This window comes from Dromiciops gliroides, chromosome 1, assembly GCF_019393635.1.
Source record: "Dromiciops gliroides isolate mDroGli1 chromosome 1, mDroGli1.pri, whole genome shotgun sequence".
NCBI classification, from domain to species: Eukaryota; Metazoa; Chordata; class Mammalia; order Microbiotheria; family Microbiotheriidae; genus Dromiciops; species Dromiciops gliroides.
In genome coordinates this window covers 419018838-419045955 of record NC_057861.1, presented here as the reverse complement: position 1 = coordinate 419045955, position 27118 = coordinate 419018838, and the positions used below count along the sequence as shown (strand labels likewise).

The following is a 27118-nucleotide window of genomic DNA, read 5'->3' as shown; positions in this document are numbered from 1 at the left end:
GCTTGTTGTCTAGCTTTTGACCAACAAACATAAATAAAACAAATAACACAAGAATTAAAGTGTAAAGTATTTTTATCTTGAAAGCATAAAAATTATAAAATATTAAATTAGAAGCTGATAAACATTTTGATACATATAGATTGATTTTGTGCTTAATTACCAATAATTCAGATAATTCGTATAGAACAGGGGGAAATTATACAACAAAGAGTATCCAAACTAAAAGTGAAAGGACTTGGGATAAGTAGCAGCATGTCACAGAAAGAGTATTTTACTGGGAGTCAGAGAACCTAGATTTTAATCCTATCTCTGCTACTAGCTAACTTTTTATCAGCTCCTCACATTTCTGGGCCTCAGTTTTCAAATCTGCAAAAGAAGCTTCAGACTAGTATATTTAATTCTAAGGGCCTTTCTAACTTTAAAATTATTTCCCTACTTAGATCGCATGTTATTATTAAGCTAGTAAAACATTCTTATTAAAGAATAACAAATTATATTTCACTATTTTAAAAGAAAAGACTTGTTTTTTTAAGAAATATTTCCTTTAGTTCAGGTTGACAAAAAAAATATTTCCTGATCTTCTGTGATGTTGTACCAAAGATACTGGCACACACACAAATATATATATATTTGTATGTATGTAAATATACATATATTTTTATATGCACAGCTAATCACACTATGTTTTAATTTATGATACAGTCTCCTTTTCTAAACCAAGAATTTTGGATGGCAAATATTCAGTCACTGAGGTTGAGGGGCATTCTAGTAAAAATGAAGACAAGGAAATAGGAAGGTATTTAATATGTCATACATTGATGTGACACGAATATAAGAACTGGTAATTGTCAGAGAAGCATATTGAACAGAATAAAATAAATGTTCTATAGGATTGATCTTAACCCCTGAACAGATATTTGGGAAACAGTGACATTACTTCTATTAAACATTATATTAATATAATGTATCCTTTCCATAAGAGTCAAACAGAGAAATAACCGGAGATTGAAAATACAGCTTGGAAACTTTGATTTGTAGCTTAATATGGGATCAAAATATGTTGTCATCTAGTGACAAATCATTGTCCTCAGTGAACCTAAAGTTGCCTTCCATCTCTGAATTCTGTTTTTGTTTGGTCAAGTTACCATTTTTAACCAATAATATAGAATAGATGTAATTTTAAAATAATTCTGCTCAATGAAATCTCATTTAGAAAATGATTGGGAAATGTTGTTTAAGACAATGTCTGATATAGATAATAAGTACTGGGGTACATTAATACTAAAATAAATCAGATGGAACTAAAGGTATTTAAGCCAATTAGAACAGAGACTGGTTTTAAAATAATGTTATTGTATTCTGTCTTTTTTCTCCAATGTTTTTATTTTGTTTGGTTTTCATGGGAATTCATATTGGTGAAGGAAGTCTAAGTTTATTTGCTATAAACAAATGCTTGTACTCTTTTAGCCTCTTTTTCCCTTTGGGAGTGGGGGAAATAAAAACCTGAAAGCTGCAATCCTATGAAAAAAGAAAGAATAACATCAGTAAAAATCACTAAGCTAATGTATATGTGGTTACCTAAAGAGGATTTAAATGTGGAGGTATGAAGAAAGGGCATAATGTGGACAGAGGAGAGACCATATCTATGTCAAGTCAGTGTGGCTTGTTATAAACCTTTTCTAAATTGCACTGTTTGACATGATTTGCTTCTTTGTTGGATTTTCCATAGAAATAATATGATAGGATAAAACTCCTTTAATAATGCAATAATTGATTTATGTGTGCCAAATTTTAAAAAATACTCTTAAAATATGCTCAGAATGGTTTATCTTTCTACTGTCAGATGTGAAGGTCAGTTTATCAATGTGCTATGAAACTGACACAATTCATAGTTGCTAACTTTATCTCATACAATCTAAGGAGAGTTTTGAAAGTTTTTAAATGACAAAAAAAAGTTACTATGACATTTTCCCTATATTTACTCCTTTATTTTGTGAAAATCACTGACTGTTTTAATGGGAAGTGTGATTATAAATCATACTAATTTTGATCTCTTGAATTTGTTAGTCATCAAAGGCTTCATATTAATTTGTTACATGAAATTCTTGAATAATTGTACTGATAAGTCCTTCCAAATATTTCTATGCAAATAAAAAATTACTTTATAGAAAGTATGATGATAAATAATATTACCTTTGATATATTCTGAATTTTTGAGTTTTTAATTGCTTCAGATTAATTTTGCCCATATGTAAGATAGTAGATCAATTGCTATTCTTTGCTTCTTACTTCGTCAGCTTTTCTCCTGTCTAGTGATTATCACAATTCATTTTGATTGACTTCTGTATCATATCCATACCTAAAAGTGGTATAATTCGGTTAATCCCTTTAAATGAGGTTATGATCTTTCTACTTTCTTTCCAGTCTTTGTATGGACTGCTCATGTTTTTCCTTTCCAAATGAGTTGTTTGCTCATGAAAATTAATATAAAAAATTTATTAATTGGGGGCAGGTAGGTGTTACAGTGGATAAAGCACCAGCCCTAGATTGAGGAGGACCTGAGTTCAAAAACAGCCTCAGACACTTGACACTTACTAGCTGTGTGACCCTGGGCAAGTCACTTAACCCTCATTGCCCCACAAAAAAAAAAAAAAAAACGAAAGAAAGAAAAGAAGAAGAAAAAAAAAGAATTTTTATATGGATGATTCAGATGATTAAAATACAAATTGCTTACGTTTTATATATAGCATACCTTAAAGTATATAATATGTATTTTATATATAGCATATTAGATAATAAATATTGCTTATGTATTATATATTATGTAAGTCATTACACATTTAAGTATGTTTCCTATTTACATTTGTCATAGAACTTGACCGGAGAATGGACCCTCCCAGAAGAAATGGCTGATTCTACCCTACCTCCCAATAATAACATATTGGGTCATGTGCTTCGGGCAGTTAATGAAAAAGTTTACCCTCCAAAACCAGTAACTTTTGTGCCTCAGACTCCTTCCTTTTCAACTAAAGGGTGCCTACTGGGAAAGACATGTAGTGGAAAAACCAGCTGTCTGAAGATTTTAGAAGAAGGTAGAAATTTTCTTTTAATATCTAATTGCTGCCAGAATAACTGTCCAATATGACTTTGAGTATTCCTGGTCACATATAAGAGTGAATATACCTTTATCTTGGCACACAGTTTTATGTGAAAAAAGTAGCAGGTCTTATAAATCTTAGTTTAATGGTTCTAGGTTACCTCTCAATTTTTCACTTATCTGCTCAAAGATTCATGGTTCTGCTTAATTCATGTTTCATCAATTTATATGGGTATTCTCCATATTTCTCCGAATTCTTCATATCTATTGTTTCCTATGTCACACTGTTTTCAATTCCCTCATATGTTACAATTTTTCAGTCATTCTCCAATAAAAGTACTTGCTTTGTTTCTAATTTTTTTGCTGCCACAGCAAGAGGTACTACAAATATTTTGTTTTATATCATGCCTTCCTATATGTTTTTCACTTCTTTGAAGTATATGACCAATGTAGGATTGCTTGGTTAGTAATTTTTCTAGCATAATTCAAACTTGTTTTCCAGAGTGATTGCTCCCCAAGTTGACAGCCTCCCAACACTGTCTTCTAAAAGCTCCAATAAAATTGATTAGTCTCAGGGGTAGCTAGGTGGTGCAGTAGAAAGAGCACCAGCACTGGAGTCAGGAAGACCTGAGTTCAAATTTGACCTCAGATACTTAGGACTTACCAGCTGTGTGACCCTGGGCTAGTCATTTAACCCTCATTGCCCCACAAAAATAAATAAATAAATAATTGAATAAATTAATAAATTTATAGGGGGCAGTTAGTTGGTGCAGTGGATAGAGCACTGGCCCGGTAGTCAGGAGGACCTGAGGTCAAATATGACCTTACACACTTAACACTTACTAGCTGTGTGACCCTAGGCAAGTCACTTAACCCCAATTGCCTCACCAAGAATAAAAGAGTAATAAAATTGATCAGTCCCATTTTATATCATCTTTTGAGGAACGTAAGATAAAAATCTCAGAGACATTTTCATTTCCTGTTATCTCAATTAAAAATTTGGATAATTTTTTTCAAATGGTTGTTGGTGCTTTGAAATTCTTCTTTTGAAAACTGTTGATAATATTATACCACACTCTATTAAGCAATGATTCTTGGACTTAAATATGTCATTTCCTATATATTTGGGACTTAGAATTTTGTGTGATTTGACACTAACAGAAATCAAAAATAGTTGATGAAATTTATTTGTTATACTTTTAAGTTTCTCTTTTCATTTTTGCAGCACTGATTTCATTGTTTTGTTTGTGTAAGTTTTCTTTGATTTTACATAATGGAAAATTTTTCTAATCTTTTATGATCTTCTCTATTCCTTAATTTTAAGTTTTCCCTTAACCACAAATGTCAAAGGCAACTCTTTTCAATCTTTGTGGGGTTTTTTTAAAGGATAATCACCTTTTCTATTTAGGTCATCAAAAATATTTAGGTCTTATTCTATTTGAAGTATTTTGTGGCATAAGGAGAAAGATCTTGATTCACACCTAAGTTTTACCAAACAGCTATCCATTTTTCCAAGAGGTTCTTCGTGAAATAGGGAATCAGTCCTCCAATATTTTCTGTTCTTGGTTAGCCATAACTTTATGTGCTAGAAACTTGCTATATTACTATTTATAATAGAGTAGATTTTTGCTGTAATACCAGTCTATCTCATATTTTAAAAAGGAAGGGGGGCAGCTAGGTGGTGCAGTGGATAGAGCACCGGCCCTGGAGTCAGGAGAACCTGAGTTCAAATCCAGCCTCAGACACTTAACACTTACTAGCTGTATAACCTTAGGCAAGTCACTTAACCCTCATTGCCCAACCAAAAAAAGGGAAGGGGGATTCAATTACTAATGTACAGAAAGAATCTCCTTCAAAAAGGCATTTTATTTAGAAAGCAATGTAAGAGGAGCAATTTGGAACTATGCCCAAAGAGTTATGGGACAATGCATACCCTTTGACCCAGTAATACCACTACTAGGTCTGTATCCCAAAGAAATCATTAAAAAAGGGGGAAAAGATTCACATGTACAAAGATATTTATAGCAGCTCTCTTTATGGTGGCAAAGATTTGGAAATCAAAGGAATACCCATCAATTGGAGAATGACTGAACAAGTTGTGGTATATGAATGTAATTGAATACTATTATGTTGTAAAAATGATGAGCAGGCAGATTTCAGAAAAAACCTGGAAAGACTTAAGTGGATTGCTGCTGAGTGAAGTGAGCAGAACCAGAAGAACATTGTACACAGTAACAGCAACACTGTGTGATAATCAACTGTGATAGACTTAGCTCTTCTCAGCAACATATTGATTGAAGATAATTCCAAAGAACTCATGATGGAAAATGTTCTCTCCATCCAGAAGAAAGAACTGCATATCCTTAGTGCAGATTGAACCATACTGTTTCTATTTTTGTTTGGGTTTTTTTTTTTGAGGTTTTTCCCTTTTGTTCTGATTCTTCTTTCACAACATGACTAAGGCAGAAATATGTTTGATGTGATTGTACATATATAACCTATATCTGATTGCTTTCTGTCTTGGAGGGGAGGGAAGGGAAGGAGAAAACTTTGCAATTAAAAATCTTATGAAAACAAATGTTGAAAACTATCTTTAGGGGGAGGCTAGGTGGCGCAGTGGATAAAGCACCGGCCCTGGATTCAGGAGTACCTGAGTTCAAATCCGGCCCCAGACACTTGACACTTACTAGTTCTGTGACTCTGGGCAAGTCACTTAACCCCCATTGCCCCGCCCCCAAAAAAAAGTTATAAAAAAAAGAAAGCTATATTTATATGTAACTGGAAAATAATAAAATACTTTTATGATTAAAAAAAAAAGAAAGCAGTACCAGAGCATAGACCCCAAATTATAACCCAAATGAAGAACTACATGTCTAATACATAATTGGTACTCAATAAACATTTTTAAATTAATCTAATAAAACTAACTTTTAATATTCCACTCTATCTTAGCTTTCCATATTCAGATACTTTCTGTTGACACTCTCGTTCAAGAAGCCATTCAGGCTTTCCTTATAAATGAAACAATAACTGAAATTCCAGTGGAAGAAGAAGAAAAAGAAAAAGAAGCTGATGAAATAGTAATTGAGGTAGGTATAATTCTTGTTTTGTTTTGTTTGCGGGGCAATGAGGGTTAAGTGACTTGCCAAGGGTCATATAGCTATTAAGTGTCAAGTGTCTGAGTCTGGATTTGAACTCAGGTCCTCCTGAGTGCTTTATCCACTGTGCCACTTAGCTGCCCTCAGGTAAGTATAATGATAACTTTTTTTTTCATATCCAGAACTATAGAATTTTAGTGTTGGAAGAGAAATTTCAGATTATTTGGCTATCCCTACATTTTATAGTTTTGGAAACACAGGTCCAAAAAGTTGAGTTACTTGTTCAACTGCTGATTAATGGCAGAGCTAGAACCAAAAAACAGGGTTCCCGCTTTTAAGGCCCCCACTCTTTCCAGGATATCATATTGCTTCAAATTAAATACATTATTATGAGTTCTCATAGTCTATTCACATTGCCTTCTATTTTTTTTTATTCATTTGGATTTGCATTATTGTGTCTTAGTTTCTCATTAATTTACTAGCTTCCACTTGTTCAATCCTAATTCTTAGACAATTATTTTCTTCAGAGAGCTTTTCCATTTGCTTTTCAAGCTGTTGACTTTTTTCCATGACTTTCCTGCATCACTCTCATTTCTCTTTCCATTTTTTCTTCTACCTCTCTTACTTTATCTTCCAAGTCCTTTTTTGAGCACTTCTATGGCCTGAGACCAATTCATGTTTTTCTTGGAAGCTTGGATGTAGGATCCCTGACGTTGCTATCTTCTGAGGGTGCACCTTGATCATCCTTGTCACTAAAGAAACTTTCTGTGGTCCTCACCTCATCTTGCCTATCTTTCTATCTTTTACTTGACTTTTAACTCCTTCTTAAAGTGGGGCATTGCTTCCAGGCTGCACTGTCCCAAGCTTCAGGGGGTCCAAGGTGATACAATTTAAGTAGTGGCAGGCTCTTCACTCGCCTGGCCTGTGCTCTGGTCTGAAAATAACCCAAGGCCTATTTGCTCTTCAACCAGAAAATGAAATTTTTGTTTTGCTGTGTTGATTGCTTCAGCGATCCTGCACCCCTCTCCCACCTGGGCTGCCACCACTCATGGCTGCTTCCTAGTTCCTAGCAGGAGTAAAACCCACCAAGTTTTGCCTCAACACGAGCAGAGACCCCTGTAATATCCCCCCGACCAACCATTCAGCCCTCTCACCAGATCATGAACTTAGTTCCAGAAGATGCCAGCCCTGCAGCTTATTTGGAAGCTCAGGGGTAAATTTCTCTGGCGCAGCCTGCCTCTGGCTGGATCTGTGTTGGCTCAACCTCGGGGTTGGGTTCCACTCCTGCCCCAGCACAGCAAACCCCTCCTGCCAACCTTCTAAGGCATCTTTGGTTGGAAAATAATCTCACCCCATCCTTTGGTGGGTTGTGCTATTCTAGGTGTTGTCTTATGGCATTATTTGGAGGGATACTGGGGAGAGCCCCTAGGAGTCACAGCCTCTCTTCTGCCATCTTGGCCTCTCATAGTCTATTTAAGGGCAAACTCTGGAAGGTCCTCCTACATGGAATGACTTTGCAGTATAGACTTTGTAAGAGATAGCAGCTGGTCTGAAGACCAACCTCATTAGTGCACCATCACCAAAAAATTGCCCAGGAGGTAATCATTTTTTTCTGCCCATAGATAGATAGTCATGATATTTATTTCCTGAGGCCTAGAGAGGTAGAGATCTGCCTCAGTGCTATTAGTGTCTACATTGATGAAATTATGGAGACTTTTAAATATTGAAAGAAGTAAACAAGGAATGAAACTCAAGTCTTCTATGTGAATGATAATTCTGTTATTTAAAGAGGGGAAGAAATGATCATGTGATGATAACCATTTATTATTGATATCAAATCTTCACAGGAAGCATTGTCCCTCTTTCCCTATTTCCCTACCAGTGAAGGTCTTTGCACTGCTTGATCAAAGGATGTTTGTGATAAGCCAGACTTTTAAAAATATTGTCTATTCCTCAGCCCTATGCTCTCCATGTTTACTGACTAAAATAAATTGCAATCAAAATCTCTGAATTTCCTTTAATGTCACTAATTTTAAGGATAAAATTATATGCCTTCTGTCACTCAAGCTTTAAGATACAAAAAATTGAAATTATTAGTCTTATTAAAATGTAAGTAATTTTGTTTTTAAAAGGTACAGGAGTCGGCTACAGTGACAACAATACATACCAAAAGAGATTCTCATGTAGAAGGTAAAACTCTATCGAATCTATAGAGTGGTGAATGAATGAATGAACAAATGAATGAATGGTTGCAAAGCATATTACTACACACTGTGCTAAGCACCGAGGATACAAATATAAAAAGAGAGACACTCTTTACCTTAAGTAGGTAATATTCTAATAAATAGACAATAGGTATAAAGGAATGGTAGCTAGGGAGGAGGAGCTTTTTGGTCTGAGGAGTTATAGTGGAGAATTCATATATAGGGCACTTAATTTGCATGCCCTTTCTAGAAGTAATACTATTGATTTGATTATTGTGCCTAGAAAAAGAGGTAGAAAGTGGATGGGGGCATGTTAAGGAGAACATATGCATACATTGGCAGGCAAATAGCAAAATGCCCTAAGCAGATGATTGGCAGGTGAAATGAATATGAAGGCTTGGGGCCAGCTGGTTGGGACCTAGGAAAAGAACTCCAAAAATGATTAAATTAACTTTCCTATGCACAAAGGGAATTGATTCTGGTTGTCCAAGGTATAGATTGCTGGTCTAGGTGGGGTGAGGAATATGTAATGTCATTTTTGAGAGCAATGGTGAATTGGGAGAAGGATTGGATGGGGAGATGTGAATGCTCATGGACAAAGAGAAATTATCTATGTCCTTTTTATTCCACTGAGAAATAAAACATAGAAACACCATTGGGATTTTTTCACCTTTGTTTTTCTTTAAATTGTTATATGTATGTATGTATGTATATTTTAAAGTAACTTGGGATTTTGGCATCCCAAACAATAAACTTTTAGAGGGATATCTTGTGATTTGATCTTCTATTACATAGTTAATAGGGCCACCTGATTACCATTTCTTTGCTCATTTTATACAGGAAGGAAATAAAATCCTATTACTTAAAGCTAAGTGAGTAATAGATAACTTATTTTAGAAGAAGAAAATTCAGTTCTTATTTCAGACAAAATTAACTTAGTCTAGCTAGCCCAAAATCTAATGTTTACTTTAGTTGGAATCTGCTTCTTAGTCATCCAGTCCCTTTGTAGAGTATCTTAAGGAAACTGGACATTAAAATACAACGTGACTTTGGTATGTTAAATAGATTTGTATTATACCATGATGTTCAGATTTCAATCATCACAGCATCAGCACCATCAGGTGTAACAGAAAAGCATTTATTATATGTCAGCCATTGTGCTAAGCACTGGCAAATACAAGTAGAAGAGCAAGACAGCCACTGCTCTCAAGAAGCTCACAGCCCAATTAGGGGAGAGAACACACACACACACAGTCACATGTATGTGTGTGTATGTATATATACATATTTATATTTAGCACACACATGCATGTGTATATGTTTATGTATGTGTGTATGAGTTCAACAACAAATCACATGACAAAGTCCAGGTGTCCAGAAGGCATAACAGCAGGGCAAATGGTAAAGACAAGTTGCCTACCATATTATCAAAATGATTGTAATGTATGACTCACTATTTACTATCATTGTCACCATAGAACTAAATATTAAGTTTAGTCTTGGTTACCATTCCCAAGGTGGCTTGGTCCTTGTTGCTTTCCCTAAGGCAATCTTGTGTTCATTTTTCCCCATTGCATTAGTACTTAAAATTTAGCTCTAATATTAAAAACTTGAAAATTATATTTTTTTCATTTGGGCAAAATTGTATTTCACTCATTCCTAATCTATTTCCTAAAATCAATTGTGAAGAAAAACCTGCATGACTACTTTTTTGTAAGTTCCAAAGTAGTTTTAATTTGTACATATGTCCATTGCCCATTCACTCATAAAGGATGAGTGAATCCTTTAGGGTTTTTTTTTCTTCTAAACACTTGGGTCAAAATCCAAAAAAATCAAAAACTGAAAATAAATAGATATATGGTGAGCATTAAATTAAAAACAACAACAAGGGTCAGAGGAACATGAAAGAGGCTACTAGTCAGTATAACAAGTGGTTTTACTATTACAGTTCCATGAGCAATTAAAGCAATAAATATTGCAAATATGCAGAATGGATTCCCCATATAATGACAAATGTATATATTTAGCTATTAATTATAAATGTTATAGAAGACTGTTCTAACTATTTCATCTGTCCCTAGGTGAAGACCTTGGTAAATCACATTCAGCCCAGGATGTGAAAGAAAGCAGTATGACAAGAGTAAGTAATACCATCAGATTTTTGACCTTGAAAGTCCCCAAGTAAATCATCAAGCAGAGCATTTAGTTCTCCTTATCATTCTCTTTAAATAGAATTAATCAGCAACACATTTTTCTCATGAGAAAATACACGGGCAGATTTGAAAGCCAATAAAGATGCTTTATCAAATTTCCCATTACCCTTTTAATTGCTATTATTTATAATTCAATAAAATTGTTATTGAATCTTACCAAAATGGGTATGCAGACATTTGAGCTATATTGTTGAGAGGTAAAAATTATATATTTTCACACTTTTTTTTCATATTTTGACTACGATCATGTTTGCCTTCCATATTCCCTTTATTTTTAAATTTTCCAGAATTTATTCTCAAATAATTCTAACTAGGGAAAATTGTATTTATATCATAATAATTTTCTATAATTAATTTCTTTTTAATCATTTTACTAGATCTGCCCATTATGGATCTACCTCATAAGCACCTATATTAATGAAATTCAGTCCATTTTTCTTCTCACTTAGTACTCTTATTCTCCGCTATCAAACTTTTTAAGTGTTCTGTATTTCAAAACTTCTTCAAAGGAGTTTTTAGAAGCAACCTGGTGGAAGAACAAAGAATTACCTTCAGAGCCTGTCTCCAACATAAATTGACTGTGTGACTTTGGGCAAATCACTTAATGCCTCAGGGTTCTAGGGTCTAGGCAACTCTCTCAAACTATAAATTCAAAGAAAGTGCCAACCTACATTGTAAAAGGGGTTCCCTCTGTTTCCCTATGCCAGTTATAGACTCAACCCTATCCAAATCCTATCCCTAAAACTTCACATCTTTATTTGTTCAAATGATCTGTGCTCCAAGTAGATTTTCACACTAAAGTGCATTTTTCAAAGTCTAACATTTGATATCTCACAAATATATGTTCTTAGAAATACTACTTTTACTGTTGCTACTGATCCTACTACTACTACTACTAATAAATACTATTGACTATTATTGGTTAACTATTAACTACTATTGATTAACTATGACAGTTATTATTATTATAGGATTTATAGTGTTCTAAGATTTGCAAAACATATTAAAAATATAATCTCATTGTCTTCCCAGAACAATACTTTGCAGATGGGTGCTATTATAGAACTGAACGTCTCATTGACTTAATGCAAATATATCACACCTGGCAAAAAAAAAGTCTCAAAATTGATAGCCTATTGATGGAGAATTAATAAAATCATCATCAGATATATAGAGAACTATGTTTACTTGCCTGACTTTGAAGACATTTGTTCTCTCAACCGTTCATTACCTCATAAACATATAACATGCCTTCTCCATTTTGAATCACATCTTTTTTTTCACATCTTATTTTTTGGACTGAAATTAAGCTGCTTTTCTTTATCCAATAATTTACTTTTTCTTTTATGTCAAGTAATATAAATAAATTAATAAAAGAAGTTGTTATTATACAGCTTTGGTATGACAGTCTTTCACATAATGATTACAGCTTTTACCTAATTCATCTGCACACTTGTAAGTAAAAATAAATTCTACAACTTTAGGGAGTTATTTTTTGAAATAATTGATTTTAAAAATTCCATTTTGTATTATCAGTATTATTGATAGGTACATATTTGTCAAATCTTGTTGCAGTCTTTTATATAGCACAGATATAACAGATTTTAGGTGACTGGCTCAACATAGCATTGTAAGAACCAAGGATTTTATTAGTATTAGAAGGTTCTTGAGAGGAAGAATGATGTCTTCCACTTCTTTGTATCCTTATATTCTTACAGATAGCAAGCACCCAGTCAATATTGAATGGATAAGTTTCTCACAAGTTTATGTAAAGTTCTAAAATTCCTATTTGTGATTTATTCCTCCTAGTGTTAGCTAGTTCCCCTGAAATACCTGCAGAGTAAAGGTTTCATCAAATGGGACCAAGATGCCCTAGACTGATTAGAATATTGTTATGCTAATCAGTCCTCTTCACCAATATTCCTGTCCTAAGTTTCAATTACTTGGAACTAATTAACAGCCTAAAGTAAATATCAGCACCCACTCAAAGAAAACTTAAGTAGAAATATTAATGCAGAAATTATACAAAATGAACATATGATTCTGGGTCATTGGATAAGCCCAGCTAGACTGGGAAGATAATGCTCTTACAACAGTTTTCTCCCCAAATCTTCCCTGCTTTGGCTAGGGAGACACAGCCCAGTAAAGTTGGATGCAAAGCTTACGATCCCTGATGCATTTTTTTGAGCCATAGAATTCCTATCATTTTTTTTCATTATCTTTGTTATGTAGCCTTCAAAATATTTACTTTCTAAAAAATAAACCCAACCACAGGTTTAAGGTGTTTTTTTATAATTATCAAATTATATTATCATAATTACTGAATTTCATTTATATTTAGTACTACATAAATAGCTTCTTAATGAAATGCAGTTGTTTTAACCATTCCAATCTTATTGCAGCAAACTTTTGACATGTCTTAATTGCTTGTTTCCACAGCTTAGTAATCGTGCTCAACTTGGTGCAAAATGTGAAAAGTTGCTGAAAAAAGGAAGAAGCATCCCGGATGTACTGCTAATTCAAATCATGGTGGATGCCATTAAGTATGACTGACCTTTTGTACTATCTTTAATACATTTATAAGCTTATATAATTATCAATAGTTCAAGCACCCACTACTAAAGTCCTACTCTGATGACCAAAACAGTTTAGCAGATGGGGACCCATGACCTTGTGCACATCGTGGCACACTGAACTTCAAGTATATATTTCATAAGTTTAGCTAAAAAAGATGTCTTGAGGGCAGCTCGGTGGTGCAGTGGATAAAGCACCGGTCCTGGATTCAGGAGTACCTGAGTTCAAATCTGGCCTCAGACACTTGATGCTTATTAGCTGTGTGATCCTGGGCAAGTCATTTAACCCCCACAATAAACAAATAAATTAATTTTTAAAACTTAAAAAATAAAAAAAGATGTCTTGCTCATGAGATAAATATGGAAAAGGTAAGTAAAAAAACCACATTTTAGAATGTCAAATTCAAAGCTAAAGGGTTTGGACTTGAACATGAAGTAGCCACTGGAGTTTTTTTAACACAATAGTAATGTGATAGCAACTATGTTTTAGGAAGATTAATCTGTTTTGCTATAAAATTGACATATATGTAATGAAATTTTCATAGCATTTTATTAGACTAGATAATTCTAAGTGCACCTGCTTTAATCCCCCAAAAGATAACATTCAGCCTTCTTAATATTACAGTCATGATTAGTTCTAATTTTTCCTCAATATTAATGATTTGATGTTCTTTCAAACTTTAGTAAAGTACCAGAAGAAAAAGGATGGATCTTGGATGGTTTTCCAATGACAATAATTCAAGCAAAACTTCTTGAGGAAGCCCTTACAGGGTTCAACCCAGATCAACAAGAACATGAGGGAAAAAATTACAAAAAATCAACACTGGTATATGATCCGATGGCTCCCAAAGAACCCCCTCCTCCCCCACCTGCACTTGATTTTGCTATGTTGCTGGATATAACTGATACAATGGTGCTGAATCGTGTGATGGGTAAGTTGGACAGGTCATGAAAGAAATTTTATAGAACTTTGTAGCATTATGCGTTTAAAAAATATGATATAAATTTCAATGATTTTTTACAAAACCTTGAACCATCTAACTCTAACTCTTCTACCATGGCTTTTACTGTTCAGCTCTATAGCACTTGACTATGTGAGAATATTATTATCAGGGGCCCCCTGCTGTCATGGGTTGACCTTTCTAAGGTTCACTGTCCTGAAGTTACCTCACATCAACATGAGACCACTCTCAACCAATCACCTTGAAGCAGTGTGTAAGGCAGTTGGTTTGGTCAGTCACATTTAGTTTTACCTGTCACAACTACATACATGGATAGCATCTAACATGAGAAGCTGGTAGAGACAATCCCTGCCAATTGCAACCTCCCATATGAACCCCACCCGAAAATAACTTGCTCAAAAGAGGCTCTCTTGACATTATTCATGTCATAATAAAAAATAGTTTGCTTTTGCATGGCACTTTAGGCTAACAGAGAACTTTATATGCATAATATCATTTGACTCTCATAATAACATAGACCTGACTTCAGGTCAGAAGTCTTCCCAGTATAGTGAACTATTTAATTTGGATGAATAATGCAACTGAGATTCTTTCATACCATGCCAACATATTTCTGTGGTGTCACCTTGACTAAAGTTATGAACTAACTCATCGATGTAAGCAAGGTTTCACCCCATTTTTCTTCTGACTGCTATATTTTGTATTATGGCTATGAAATGGTGTTTAAACTAAACTAAGGTTCGCACACAGCCTTCTTTCATAGATGAGGCTGTTGGAAACATTCACATGACAATGCTTAGCTACTGCAAACTGTCCATCAATTTTCTCTTGCCCTTGCTCCAAGACCAAGCCATCTTCTTTTCCAGTCATGTTTCTTTTTTGCTGCTTCTTTTTTTAATGCTTTGATTTTTTAAAAAGTTTTTAAATAAAAATATTTCATTATTTTCCAGTTACGTGTAGAGATAGTTTTCAACATTTGTTTATATAAGATTTCCAATTTCAAATTTTTCTCCCTCCCTCCCCTCTGCTGTTTCTTGTGCACAGTTCCCCATTATTCAGCTTTATTCTCATCATATACCCTTTTGCTGACCCACAAATCAATTTCTTTGGATATTTTGATATTCCAGGAGTTGTAACTATTCAATATTATTAGAAAAATATTGATGATGAAAAGGTGGGCTTTTGTTTCAGAAAAAAGTATTATCCCCAAGACAATCTTGTTTTAAAGAAATCTCTCGGGGGCAGCTAGGTGGTGCAGTGGATAAAGCACTGGCTTTGGATTCAGGAGAATCTGAGTTCAAACCTGCTCTCAGACACTTGACACTTACTAGCTGTGTGACCCTGGGCAAGTCACTTAACCCTCATTGCCCTGCCAAAACAAAAAAACAAACAAAAAAAGCAGAAATAAATTTTTTTAAAAATTAAAATTAAAATAAAGAAATCTCTCTTTTGTGTGCATTTGGAGGCAGGGACATGAGGGAAGGAAGTATAACAATATGTGTCAGTGTGTGTACTTGTACATATGCTTGTAATAATAATTCATTCAGTGGATGTCTGGGAATGAAAGTTATAATAAAACCACATGGAAGGTGGCGTCCGCATGCAATATACAAGTACACATGTAAGGAGATGCCAGATACTAGGTATAAGTAGAAAGATAATGACGATGAGGGTTGAAAGGTATCTTTCATTTTGTTAATAACTTCACCCACCAGTAATTTCTGGAAATGGTAATAGGTTTAGGGGAATAACAACATACACACTGGCAAAGGCATCCAAAGGATATCAGCAAAGGACTCTCAGAAGGCTACCTTTTCTCTTCTCTTCATGGCAGACTAGCTCATATCTGCCCTAGGGGCTCATCTTCCCTAGTGTAGAGGATTTTAAAAATTCATTTCAGCTTATTAATCTGTTTGCACTTTCTCCTTTAAATTAACTTCGAACTGGCTAGTAAAGCTGATCACAGGGTAATGAAAAAGGGATGTCATCTCTGGGGGAGATATCATTAGTCGGCTCTCTTCTCACATGCCCCATTCTAAAAGAGGCTGAATGTAATTTTTCCCAAAGGACCAGTTTCCTCAACCTCCACTATAGTAGCATTGATTTTGCAACAAGTGTTAGTGGTGACTAATTTCTTTTCCACGAAGGGAGACAGCTCTGTAATGGGGAGAGTAAAAAAGAGAATCAGAGTTCATTGGCTATTTAACAGTTATTTCCAGGTACGTCTGACCATAGGAACAACAAAAAAACAAAAAAGCTTTTCTGCTGACCTCAGTGGAATTGAACATTTAGAGTAGTACTGTTCTCTCCTCAACTTGAGGGCAAAGGAGAAGGCAAAGTCTCTCAGGGCATAGAGTTAGAGCACCATCGCTGATCTTCTCAGTGCAGCAAACACCTCCATACCTCTTGCAGTCTCAGCATTGTAGCTACTTACTTTTAAAAGCAAGATCTAGGAAGGCAAATGCCTAGAGTATGCTACATGACCTCCCATCCTACTTCCTTACTCTTTCTCTTTCTGGCTTCTTTTCTTCAGCATTTTCCATGAAATAATCCAGCAATCTGCTGGGCCCAAAGCATCAGTGCAAATAGATTCTAGAGAAGTACCTCTCATTTCCCTGACAATTTTGATGCCATGGAGTTACATTCACTTAAAAAGATTGACTGAACATGTCTAGATTTGGAATGTAAAAACCTGAACATAGCATTCTTTAATTAGGTACACCCAGAAGTTTAAAATGGTATGAAAGTTTTAACTATTCAGTACTTATTCTTAGAACCTTAGAATTGAAAAGGACCTCAGAAAACAGCTGGTCCAACCTAAATTTGAACAGGAATTCCTTTACAACATACCAGACAAGTGGTTTTCCAACCCACTACTTTTTTTTTTTTTTTTTTTTTGGTGAGGCAATTGGGGTTAAGTGACTTGCCCAAGGGTCACACAGCTAGTAAGTGTTAAGTGTCTGAGAACATATTTGAACTCAGGTCCTCCTGAATCCAGGGCCGGTGCTCTATCCACTGTGCCACCTAGCTGCCCCCCAACCCACTACTTCTTAAAGTACCTTATAATTTTGGCTAGCTCTGATTATTAGAAAATTCTTCCTTATGACAAGCCTAAATTAGCATCCTGATGACTTCCACTCATTACTGCTAGTCCTGCTGTCCGGAGCCAAATAGAACAAGTCTATTCCCTAGTCCCATGTAGCAGTGCATTAAGTATTTGAAGAAAATTATCATACCTCTCCTACTGTTTTTCTTCTCCAGGATATTAATTTGGAGGGGAATAGGATAGCCTCAAATGTTTTTTCTGCAATGGAAATTAAGTGATAGCTTTCATAGTTCAATATCTGAAGTGATGATAGAGATATTATTCTTTCTAATATCTTGCAATGATACGTTTATCTGAATGACAATATAGTTTTTTCACTTTAAAAAGAAATAGAGCGGGGCAGCTAGGTGGCGCAGTAGATAAAGCACCGGCCCTGGGTTCAGGAGTACCTGAGTTCAAATCTGGCCTCAGACACTTGACACTTAGTAGCTATGTGACCCTGGGCAAGTCACTTAACCCTCATTGCCCCCCCCCCCAAAAAAATAGAATGCAGTTGAATACAGGATGAAAAGGGTTTTGACAAGTCTTTTAGTTTATTGACCACCTTCTTTCTAGGCAGGATTTCCCTATGACATCACAAGTAGATGAAAATCTGTGCTTCTTGAAGATTTGTAGAGAAGAAACTTTCTCAATCTTCCTCACTAAGCTTTACGAGATTGAACACATATAACCTGTATCTGATTACTTACCATCTCAGAGAGTGGGGAGGGCATGGAAGGAAGGAAAGATAGAATTTGGAATTCAAAACTTTAAAAAAAGAATCATGTTTAAAAATCGTTTTATGGGGGCGGCTGGGTGGTGCAGTGGATAGAGCACCAGCCCTGGAGTCAGGAGGACTTGAGTTCAAATCTGACCTCAGACACTTAACACTTGCTAGCTGTGTGACCCTGGGCAAGTCACTTAACCCCAATTGCCTCACCAAAAATCATTTTAACATGTAATTGGGGGAAAATAAAATATATATATTTTAAAATCTTCCCCACTACCCATTTGAATGTTAATAACCCTAATATGCAGAGGGTATCCTTCATTATAAATATCTTAGATTCATCATGCCATAGTTTGGATCCACTTCCTCTTGTCATTTCCTAAGTAAAGATAACTAATAGTGTGCATCTAGGTGGAACCGTGGATAAAGCACCAGCCCTGGAGTCAGAATGACCTGAATTCAAATTTGACCTCAAACACTTATTTAGCTGTGTGACCCTTGGCAAGTCACTTAACCCCTATATATATATATATATATATATATATATATATATATATATATATATATATATATATATATATATATATATATATATATATATATATATATATATATATATATATATGTAGCTGACTGCTGTGGTCTGCTATGGACTACAGTACATTTGCATCTATCACTCAGCTGAAACTATCTAAATATCTAAATGGGGTGTTTCCCTCATAAGAATGTAAGCTCCTTGAGAGGAAGGATTGTTTTACTTACTTTTTGTGTCTGAATGTTTAGCCCAGGGCTTCATGCATAGGAAGTACTAAAGAAATGCTATTCATTCATTCATTCATTCATTCATTCATTCAGCAAAACAGTTCTTTATCTACCTGAACATTATTTTATTATCATTCAACCTTTTCTTCAATATGCTAAAAAATTTTAATTCCTTTAACTACCTTTCAAGTTTTTCCAACTTTTTATGTCTTTCCTCTGAACTCTAGGTTCATTCTATTTTTCCCTAATCCAGAAGGGTATGTTCATCAGTTCAGAACTGGGAACAATGAAGGATTACATTCAGCCTTTTATGCTATATTTTTACTTCCATTTTAATCCCATTATCACACTTCTTCTATAAAGTATAGTACTGGGTTTTTTCTGATCATTAATCTGCCTTTTTTATTCACTATAATTCCTATATTATTTTCAGCTTTCCTTTCCTTTTGTGAATAGATACAATGTTAGTATTTTCCCTTTTTAATGTGGTACACTATTTGAATCTGAATCAATCTTGTTTATTTTTTTTACTAGTTTTCACCTATACCCAAGGAAATTTCCAATTCTGATTCTTTTATCCAATGTGCAAACTAAAATGACAAGCTCTTTTCTACCTTCTTAGTTTTTTATTTAAAAAAAAATGTTATCCATCTCCATCAAGGACTGTCCAATACCTGATTAGCATTTTAGACAGCCATTCATTTTGGCAGGTAGTAGAAATGTTAGGCTTTTGTAGCTTTTTAACATTTTATAATAAAACAATATTTATACAGGAGAAGGAAAAACCACCGCTGAAACAACTTTTGAACTAGGCGATAGAAATCGAGGATCATTTTCTGAAGATGAAGAAAAGACTGAGCTCTTGAGGGATCAGATACAACACAGGTCAGTTTTACAATAATTTTCCTTCTTTTATTTAGTATCGAACTAGTACTTAGATAAATGGGATTGTAGCTACTTTGGAATTACCAAAATTTAGGAGAAAATACATTTGCTTTTTTTTTATGCTAAAACAAAAATGGAGCACTACCTCAGGAAACTCACCAATTCAAAGGACAGGTTCCCCCAGGGAATGACTTCCTGGTTCATAGTATTCTCTGGACCCATAACCCCTAAAACCATAACTTATGAGCCCCTACTAATGTATTTACTTTTTATTTAATCAGTCAAAAGACACATAATTAGGGCATGGCAAAGAAATATAATGAAATGGTATTACTTTTTAAAAGTAGCAACATAGAATTTCTCCTTTAAACCTGGGGAATACACTCCCTACATATACAGCATTACTGGGGAAAAGTGTAGGTATTTGTAGATCTGCACACTTGAGGAACACAAAGGGAGCACATATGGCCAAGGCACTGCTATTGAGGGGAACACATGACACTCCTTGAAGGAGAATTCATGCCTCTCACAAGACAGCAGAAGATGACTTCTCCCAGTATCATCATACTATTCCATTGCTATTTGTAGTCTCTGCAGGAGACCACTTGGGTGAACATGGACTGTGCACCAGATACACTTTAGATGGACACTGTTTCCTAAGACAGGTAGATCTTACTAGATACTGCTGAACTGTATAGATATTGAATACTGCTCCTCCTTTGGCTTAGATGTAATTCTTGGCTATGTCGTTCTCAAGGAAAGAGCAAGCACTGTCATGCTTTGGTAGACCATAGGTTTTGTCCAACTCTAGGTACAGTTTCTGTTTCCTGTCATCCAGGATTATTAATCCCTGACTATTAGGGGCAGCTAGATGGCGCAGTGGATAAAGCACCGGCCCTGGATTCAGAAGGACCTGAGTTCAAATCCGGCTTCAGACACTTAACATTTACTAGCTGTGTGACCCTGGGCAAGTCACTTAACCCCAATTGCCTCACCAAAAAAAAAAAAAAAAAGCTTAATCCCTGACTATTGTGTAACATTCTGTTGATAGTGTTGATTGATAGGGACTTGAACCCTCTGTGACTCTACTGTTGATAAGAACACAAACTTTAGTTTTTCTGTTAACCTTTCTGGCCTCCTCCATCAAAATGACCATCCTTTTCTTAGTAAAGTGATTAAATTACTCCACCAAAGGCAGACATCCAGTCCAAAAGCTCAAAAAAGCCTCTTGGCTACTGAGTTCTATTCATCTCCTATCAAGAGATGCTCAGCCCTAGGCACTAAACTCTTTAGAATAAACACCCAGGTTCTTCCAGTTAGCTAATGTTCTTGGACTTAGTTTTTTGTTGTTGTTGTTGTCGTTTTCCTTTGGACTCCTCTTCCTTTTTCCTGAGCCTTGGTGCCTCTGTCAGAGACCTTACCCTTGATTATAAAGCATATTCTATATATTATCCAACTTTCGATCCAGAAAGCATAGACAGCACCCCAGGTAATTGGTACTTGCCAATAATTACCAAATAGCAATGGAATTTGGAGTTCTCCAGTTTTCAAACCCTAAATCTTTCCCATGTAAATAAGGTATATAGAAAGTCAGAGAGACAAACTAGGATTGGGGCCTTTGCTGTTTTAGCTTAAACATGCTTCTGAACTCTTTGTATATGAAAAGGGCCTGCAAAGCATGAAAGGTATTTTGCCCTACAACCTTTCAACAGTAACTCTTATATAGAACTGATATATCATTGTACTAAACTTTGTGTATAAGGGTTGTGTCTCTAAATTTAAAACAAGTAAAAGTCAAGTAACACTAAATTTGTTCAATCCATGGTTTGGTCCTCACTGAGGAGTAAGAACTTACATAGCAACTAATTGGACATTCATCAGGCTAAACTTCGAAATTTCTAACATTTAGTATAATATTGATTACATGAAATTAAAAAGATTTTGCACAAACAAAACTAATGCTGCCAAAATTAGAAGAAAAGCAAAAAACAAACAAACAACACATAAAGGTGTGGGGAGATTTACAGTGAGTTTCTCTGATAAAAACATCATTTCTCAAATATATAGGGAACTCAGTCAAATGTATAAAAGTAAAAGATAAATATTGAAAAAAGTTTAAAGGATATGAATAGGCAGTTTTCAGACAAATCAAAGCTATACTCATTAGAAAAAAATACTCTAAATTACTATTAATTAGAGAAATGCAAATTAAAACAATTCTGAGATACCACCTCACACCTATCAGATTGGCTAATACAACAGAAAAGGAAAATGGCAAATTCTGGTGAGTTGTGAACTCTTCCAACCATTCTAGAGAAAAATTTGGAACTATACCCAAAGTGCTATAAAACTATGCACACCCTTTGATCCAGCAGTACCCCTACTAAGTCTATATCCCAAAGAGAGCAAAGAAAAAGGAGAGGGACCTTTAGGTATAGAAACATTTATATCAGCTCTTTTTGTGATGGCAAAGAAATGAAAATTGAGGGCTAGCCATCAACTGGGGAATGGTTGAACAAGTTGTGGTGTATGATTATGATAGAATACCATTAGGCTATAAGAAATGATGGGCAAGATGATTTTAGAAAGACCTGGGAAGACTTATATTAACTGATGCTATATGAAGTGGGTAGAAGTAGAAGAACATTGTGCGCTCTAACAGCAATGTTGTAACAATGATAAACTGTGAAAGACTTGGCTGCTCTGATGAATACAATGATCCAATATAATTCCAAAGGACTCACATCTTTTCCATGTAAATATTCCTCAAAAGTGTAAAAAAGTTTTAAAAAAGTGTAAAAAAGAAATATATCAGAAGAATACTGGCCTTGATCATTTAAATGCATTATTTTAACAGTGTTGGTCACATGTATATAGATAGATATAGATATTATATGAATATGTATATTGCTTTGATGTAGGCATTTCTTTTAGTTTTATATAATTGACTTAAAGCTGATTTTTCAGGTTCAATAATTTTATTAGTGCTCATTTCATCTTGCCCTTTTTAAAAAAGCTGCTAAATATAACTTGAAGACTGCTCAACAAATTGATAAAACTGATCTCTTAATGTTGCAGAATTTTAGGTTTCTTGGACAACTGGCCAGAACTGGAGAAATGGTTTTCAGAAAAACAAGACATTCTAATCAAAGTCAATGCGGAAGTAGATAAAAGGGCTCTAGCCACAAAAGTACAAGAGTATTTTATTGCTGAAGTGAGGAAAAAAGAAGCTAAAGGTAATTATCACATTTTAGGACATTGCAGTATATCCTAGATGTCTTACCAGGGCAAAACATAGTGAAACTATCATCTTATTATTTCTGGAAACTAAATGTCTCTTAATGTAGCCCAAGATGGCATTAGCCTTTTTTGACTGCCATATCATGCCCTGACACCCACTTCCATCTTGACAAATGTGCCAGGGAAAGCTGATATTTATTGGTTTCATCCCAACAAAAAAGCCACTTGAAAAGGTGGAATCAATTTCTCCTTGAGTCTTATAAGTCCAGAGAGTGGGCGCCTTGCATTTCCTGGCTTGTTTGCCAATCCTCTTTGTCACAGTTCCCAGACACCAAGACACAAGAGATCCACTTAGAAGCCATTTATCACCGATGTCCTTCAGTGAGGATCCATAGTCCATGTACCTCTCCACAGAACCTAAGTCTGCATATCCAACTCCATGGAAGTGCCACAGTCTAGCAGAGTAGTGGGTCCCCCAGTTCACCCTGACATATAGGTTTATAATTGGTTTAGGTTGAATAATGTGAGCTTGTACCACATAATAAGAATGTTTTCGACCTGTCCTTTTTTTTTAAGCTAAAAAGAAACTAGAAGAAGAGGAAGCTGAGAGGAAAAAGAAAGAAGAAGCCCCACCTCCTGAACCTCCACCTCCACCTCCACCTGAACCAGAGAAGGAAATGGAACAACCTCAAAAGGAAACAAAAGGGAAAGGTGGAAAAGGGAAAGCTTCAGGTGACTGATAAAATGACTTATAATCCTGATTTTTCATTTCTGATATTAGGCTTGGAGATCAAATCTAAATTACAGTAATAGCCCACTAATCAAAGCCATGCTTCCGACAGCCTCAGCCATCTGAGACCCAGCTTACAAACCCAAAGTTGCAAAGCCCAGGCACTCTATTCTGTTAAACAGGCATGGAGGTACCACCCTGCTAACATAGGACTATATGAAAAATAAGGCAGCTAACAGCACTGCAGAAGGTACAACCATTACAAGAAGTGACAGTTTCCAGAGGGAGGAGACATAGATTATAAAAAGTAGGCAGAAAAATTCCAACAGCCTGATCATTTGAAGATATTTAATGAAAAGACAAGCAGTGCTTCACAACTCAATGAGGGTATCAATGTGTTATAGCCCAATACAATAAGTGATGACCTAAAGTTATCAACAAAAAAGTTAGATGTTGTTATAAGGTTTTATAAGGTAAGAGGATAATGTATATTTGAAAGATTTCTACCAAAATGGCTGTTTAATTATTATTTTTTCTTTTTTTGGTGAGGCAATTGGGGTTAAGTGACTTGCCCAGGGTCACACAGCTAGTAAGTGTCAAATGTCTGAGGCCAGATTTGAACTCAGGTCCTCCTGAATCCAGGGCCGGTGCTCTATCCACTGTGCCACCTAGCTGCCCCTGTTTATTTTTGATGCCTAAAGATTTCAGTAAATTTAAAAATCCATTTTTATTCATCCATTAACCAATCACTTCTTATGAATAGATTCCTAATATGTTTAAAGAGAGGCAGCATGACCAACTAAACTGAGTGCTGTACAGAGTCAGAAAGACCTGCATCCAGCTCCCACCTCTGATACTTACTAGATGTGAGCCCATGGCCCAGTTACTTACTCTCTGAAACTCCTACAATATTTTAAGACTTATTGACTGAGTGAGAATCTACATTGAGGGAGACCATCTTCACATGTGTGAAATCACAGATTTATAGACAAAATAGTATAATTTAAAAGAACTGTGGTGGGCACTGTGCAGGTACAAAGATAACATGTCATATGGAATTTATAGTCTTATATGGAATACTCATTTTCCAATGACGTCAAAGAAATGAGGTATAGGTAATAAATAGATAAATTGTCAGAATGCTGTTCTAGTGGTATATGCAGTACTAATATTAATGATTCTGAATCAGGAATATTGTTTCGAGTCACAGCACTCCAAAAGAATCTAGCATATTCCATTTTCTTCCCTTGTGTTTGCTATTTACCGTACAGACACAAACAAAACTTTTTCTGTGTCAAATCCCTAGAAAGTCTAATGTAAGAGAGTTGGCCTCTGAATGTCCTGATTCTAGTTGCAGAAAGTAAGGATCCCACAGTGGGATATTCAGCTACCTGTAAAAATGCAGCCAGTTGGTGATCCCTTTATTAATTGCAAACCAGTGCCTTGAGTGAATTAGAAGGGAAACAAGCATTGGACCAAACACAATTGTCTGCATCCAGGATGATACTAAAATTAGAAGATAGTGGAAGAGTTCCAGAGGGGGTCAGTGTAATGGGCTGCAGGCAGCAGTCAGTCTTAGGGAAAGGCCCAGGTCCCAGTGAAATGTGTAAAGGGATGGAATAGGAAAAATAGGCCTACAAGAAGCACTTTGAAACTACCCAGAAGAGGAGTGGGAATTGGTGTGGCATCTCCTTCTTTACCTCTGTGTGTCTTCCTGGGAGCTGGGTCCCTCCACAATCTTGCTCCTGCTTGGAGCTACTAGAAAACACATGCTCTGGACCTTTTCCACTGTCTTTTAAGGGTTGCTTGGCCAATGGCCTTGCTCTCTTTCTAATTCGCTTAAGGGACTTGTCTGGATTTCATAAAGTGATCACCAGGGGAAGCCTCATTTTAACAATTAGTCCAACACCTCCTTATGAGGTCCCTTACTCTCTGTGACTGGATCCTGGGTGTTCAGAAGCCAACTGCCTCACACTTGGCACTTCTTGGAATAGTGAACTAAATTGACAAATCATTTCCTCTCTGACTTCCTTATGTTAGGATCAACCTTTGATTAACTGCACTTACCCATTGCCATAAGTGAATAGGTTATTCCCATTAACAAGTTGTGGTCATATTAGACCTTATGTTTTCCTCAATATGAAGAATATCTTTTGACATTTTTTCTTATTCAAATTTGTTAAAGCTGCTATAAGATAATTCTGGATTTTTAAAAAAATAATGACTTCTAAGATCCATATTAGAGATAGCTGGTTTTCCCTTCTGTAATTTATATATAAGTTCATTGGTTTTTTCCAATTATTTCCAATTATGCAGTTTCAAATAAAAGACTTTAATTTAGTAATAATTGAAATACTATCCTTATCTTATATTGGATCCTTATCCTAGATTGGATAGTAAAAATCTTATCAATATACTAGGATAAATGAAAAATACCTAGATGTGTACTAGTCCAAAAGAAGTGTGCTCTTAAATGACGTCCATGGAAAATTTCAGATAAACACAGACACTTTGGGGAAAAATACTCCTGAAACCTACCTCAGAATCAGTGGCAACAAAACATACACATCTTTGAAATCTAGACACTAGTAAATCATAGCCACCTTGATTCTTCTCTTTCATCTCCAGAAAATATAGTAATTATATTTCTTTGGGAGCAGTTTTTCCATCTACCCCTTAAAACACTGAACAATTTTACTGTTTCAAAATTTTCTTCCCAACCTGGGAGTTTAGTGCAAGCCCAAGATTGACCTGAAGTCATTGGCCTTTACAACCACTAGCTAAGAGATGGCTGAGTACTTTTCAGAGCTATCTAAGGAAGTTCTTGCATGGCTGAGAACCAGGAAAACACCTCAGACTCTCAGCTTTTGGCCAGGCTTTTCAAAAGGACAGGGAGTTTGTACTTGCATGCCTGCATGATGCCACAGTGGAATGGAGAAAATTCTTCCTATCCCGTGTAGGCACTCTCGAAGGGCTTTCTCTCAAACACATTGAACAACAAGGATCAGTCAGTCATTCAACAAGCACTTTATAAGCACTTACTTTGTAGCAGTCACTATGCTAAGCACTATGGATATATTGCTGCTGTTGCTGTTGTTGTTGAGTTGTTTCAGACATGTCTGACTCTTCACGATCCCATTTGGGGTTTTCTTGGCAAAGATGCTGGAGTGGTTTGCCATTTCCTTTTCCAGGTTATTTTATAGATGGGGAAACTGAGGCAAACAGGGGTAAGTGACTTGCCCAGGGCCACACAACTAGTAAGTGTCTGAGGCCAGATTTGAACTCAGGAAGATGAGCCTTCCTGACTTTAGGTTCAGAATTCTATCCACTATGCCTGCAAGCTCTGCCTATGGATTTAAATACAGGTAAAAATATGGTTCCTGTCCTCACTGAGATAAATAAAGAAGATAAATGTTAAGATTTTGGTTTCTAGGTTACTAACTCAGAAAAGAAATGTGTATGTGTATGTATAGATTATACACACATATGTTTATGTATATTTATGTATATGTATATGTGTGTATATGTATACACTCATT

At 35.5% G+C, this 27118-nt stretch overlaps 1 protein-coding gene across 1 annotated transcript in view; it reads left to right on the top strand.

The window, feature by feature from the left end:
* SPEF2 (sperm flagellar 2) overlaps nucleotides 1-27118 on the top strand; it is a 232225-nt gene that overhangs the window by 112509 nt on the left and 92598 nt on the right. The window contains exons 11-19 of the mRNA XM_043975070.1: nucleotides 2873-3092; nucleotides 6050-6186; nucleotides 8328-8385; nucleotides 10481-10539; nucleotides 13052-13155; nucleotides 13870-14117; nucleotides 19498-19609; nucleotides 22688-22845; nucleotides 23426-23581. Coding sequence (XP_043831005.1) covers nucleotides 2873-3092; nucleotides 6050-6186; nucleotides 8328-8385; nucleotides 10481-10539; nucleotides 13052-13155; nucleotides 13870-14117; nucleotides 19498-19609; nucleotides 22688-22845; nucleotides 23426-23581 — 1252 coding nt within the window. The remainder of the gene's footprint in view (nucleotides 1-2872; nucleotides 3093-6049; nucleotides 6187-8327; nucleotides 8386-10480; nucleotides 10540-13051; nucleotides 13156-13869; nucleotides 14118-19497; nucleotides 19610-22687; nucleotides 22846-23425; nucleotides 23582-27118) is intronic.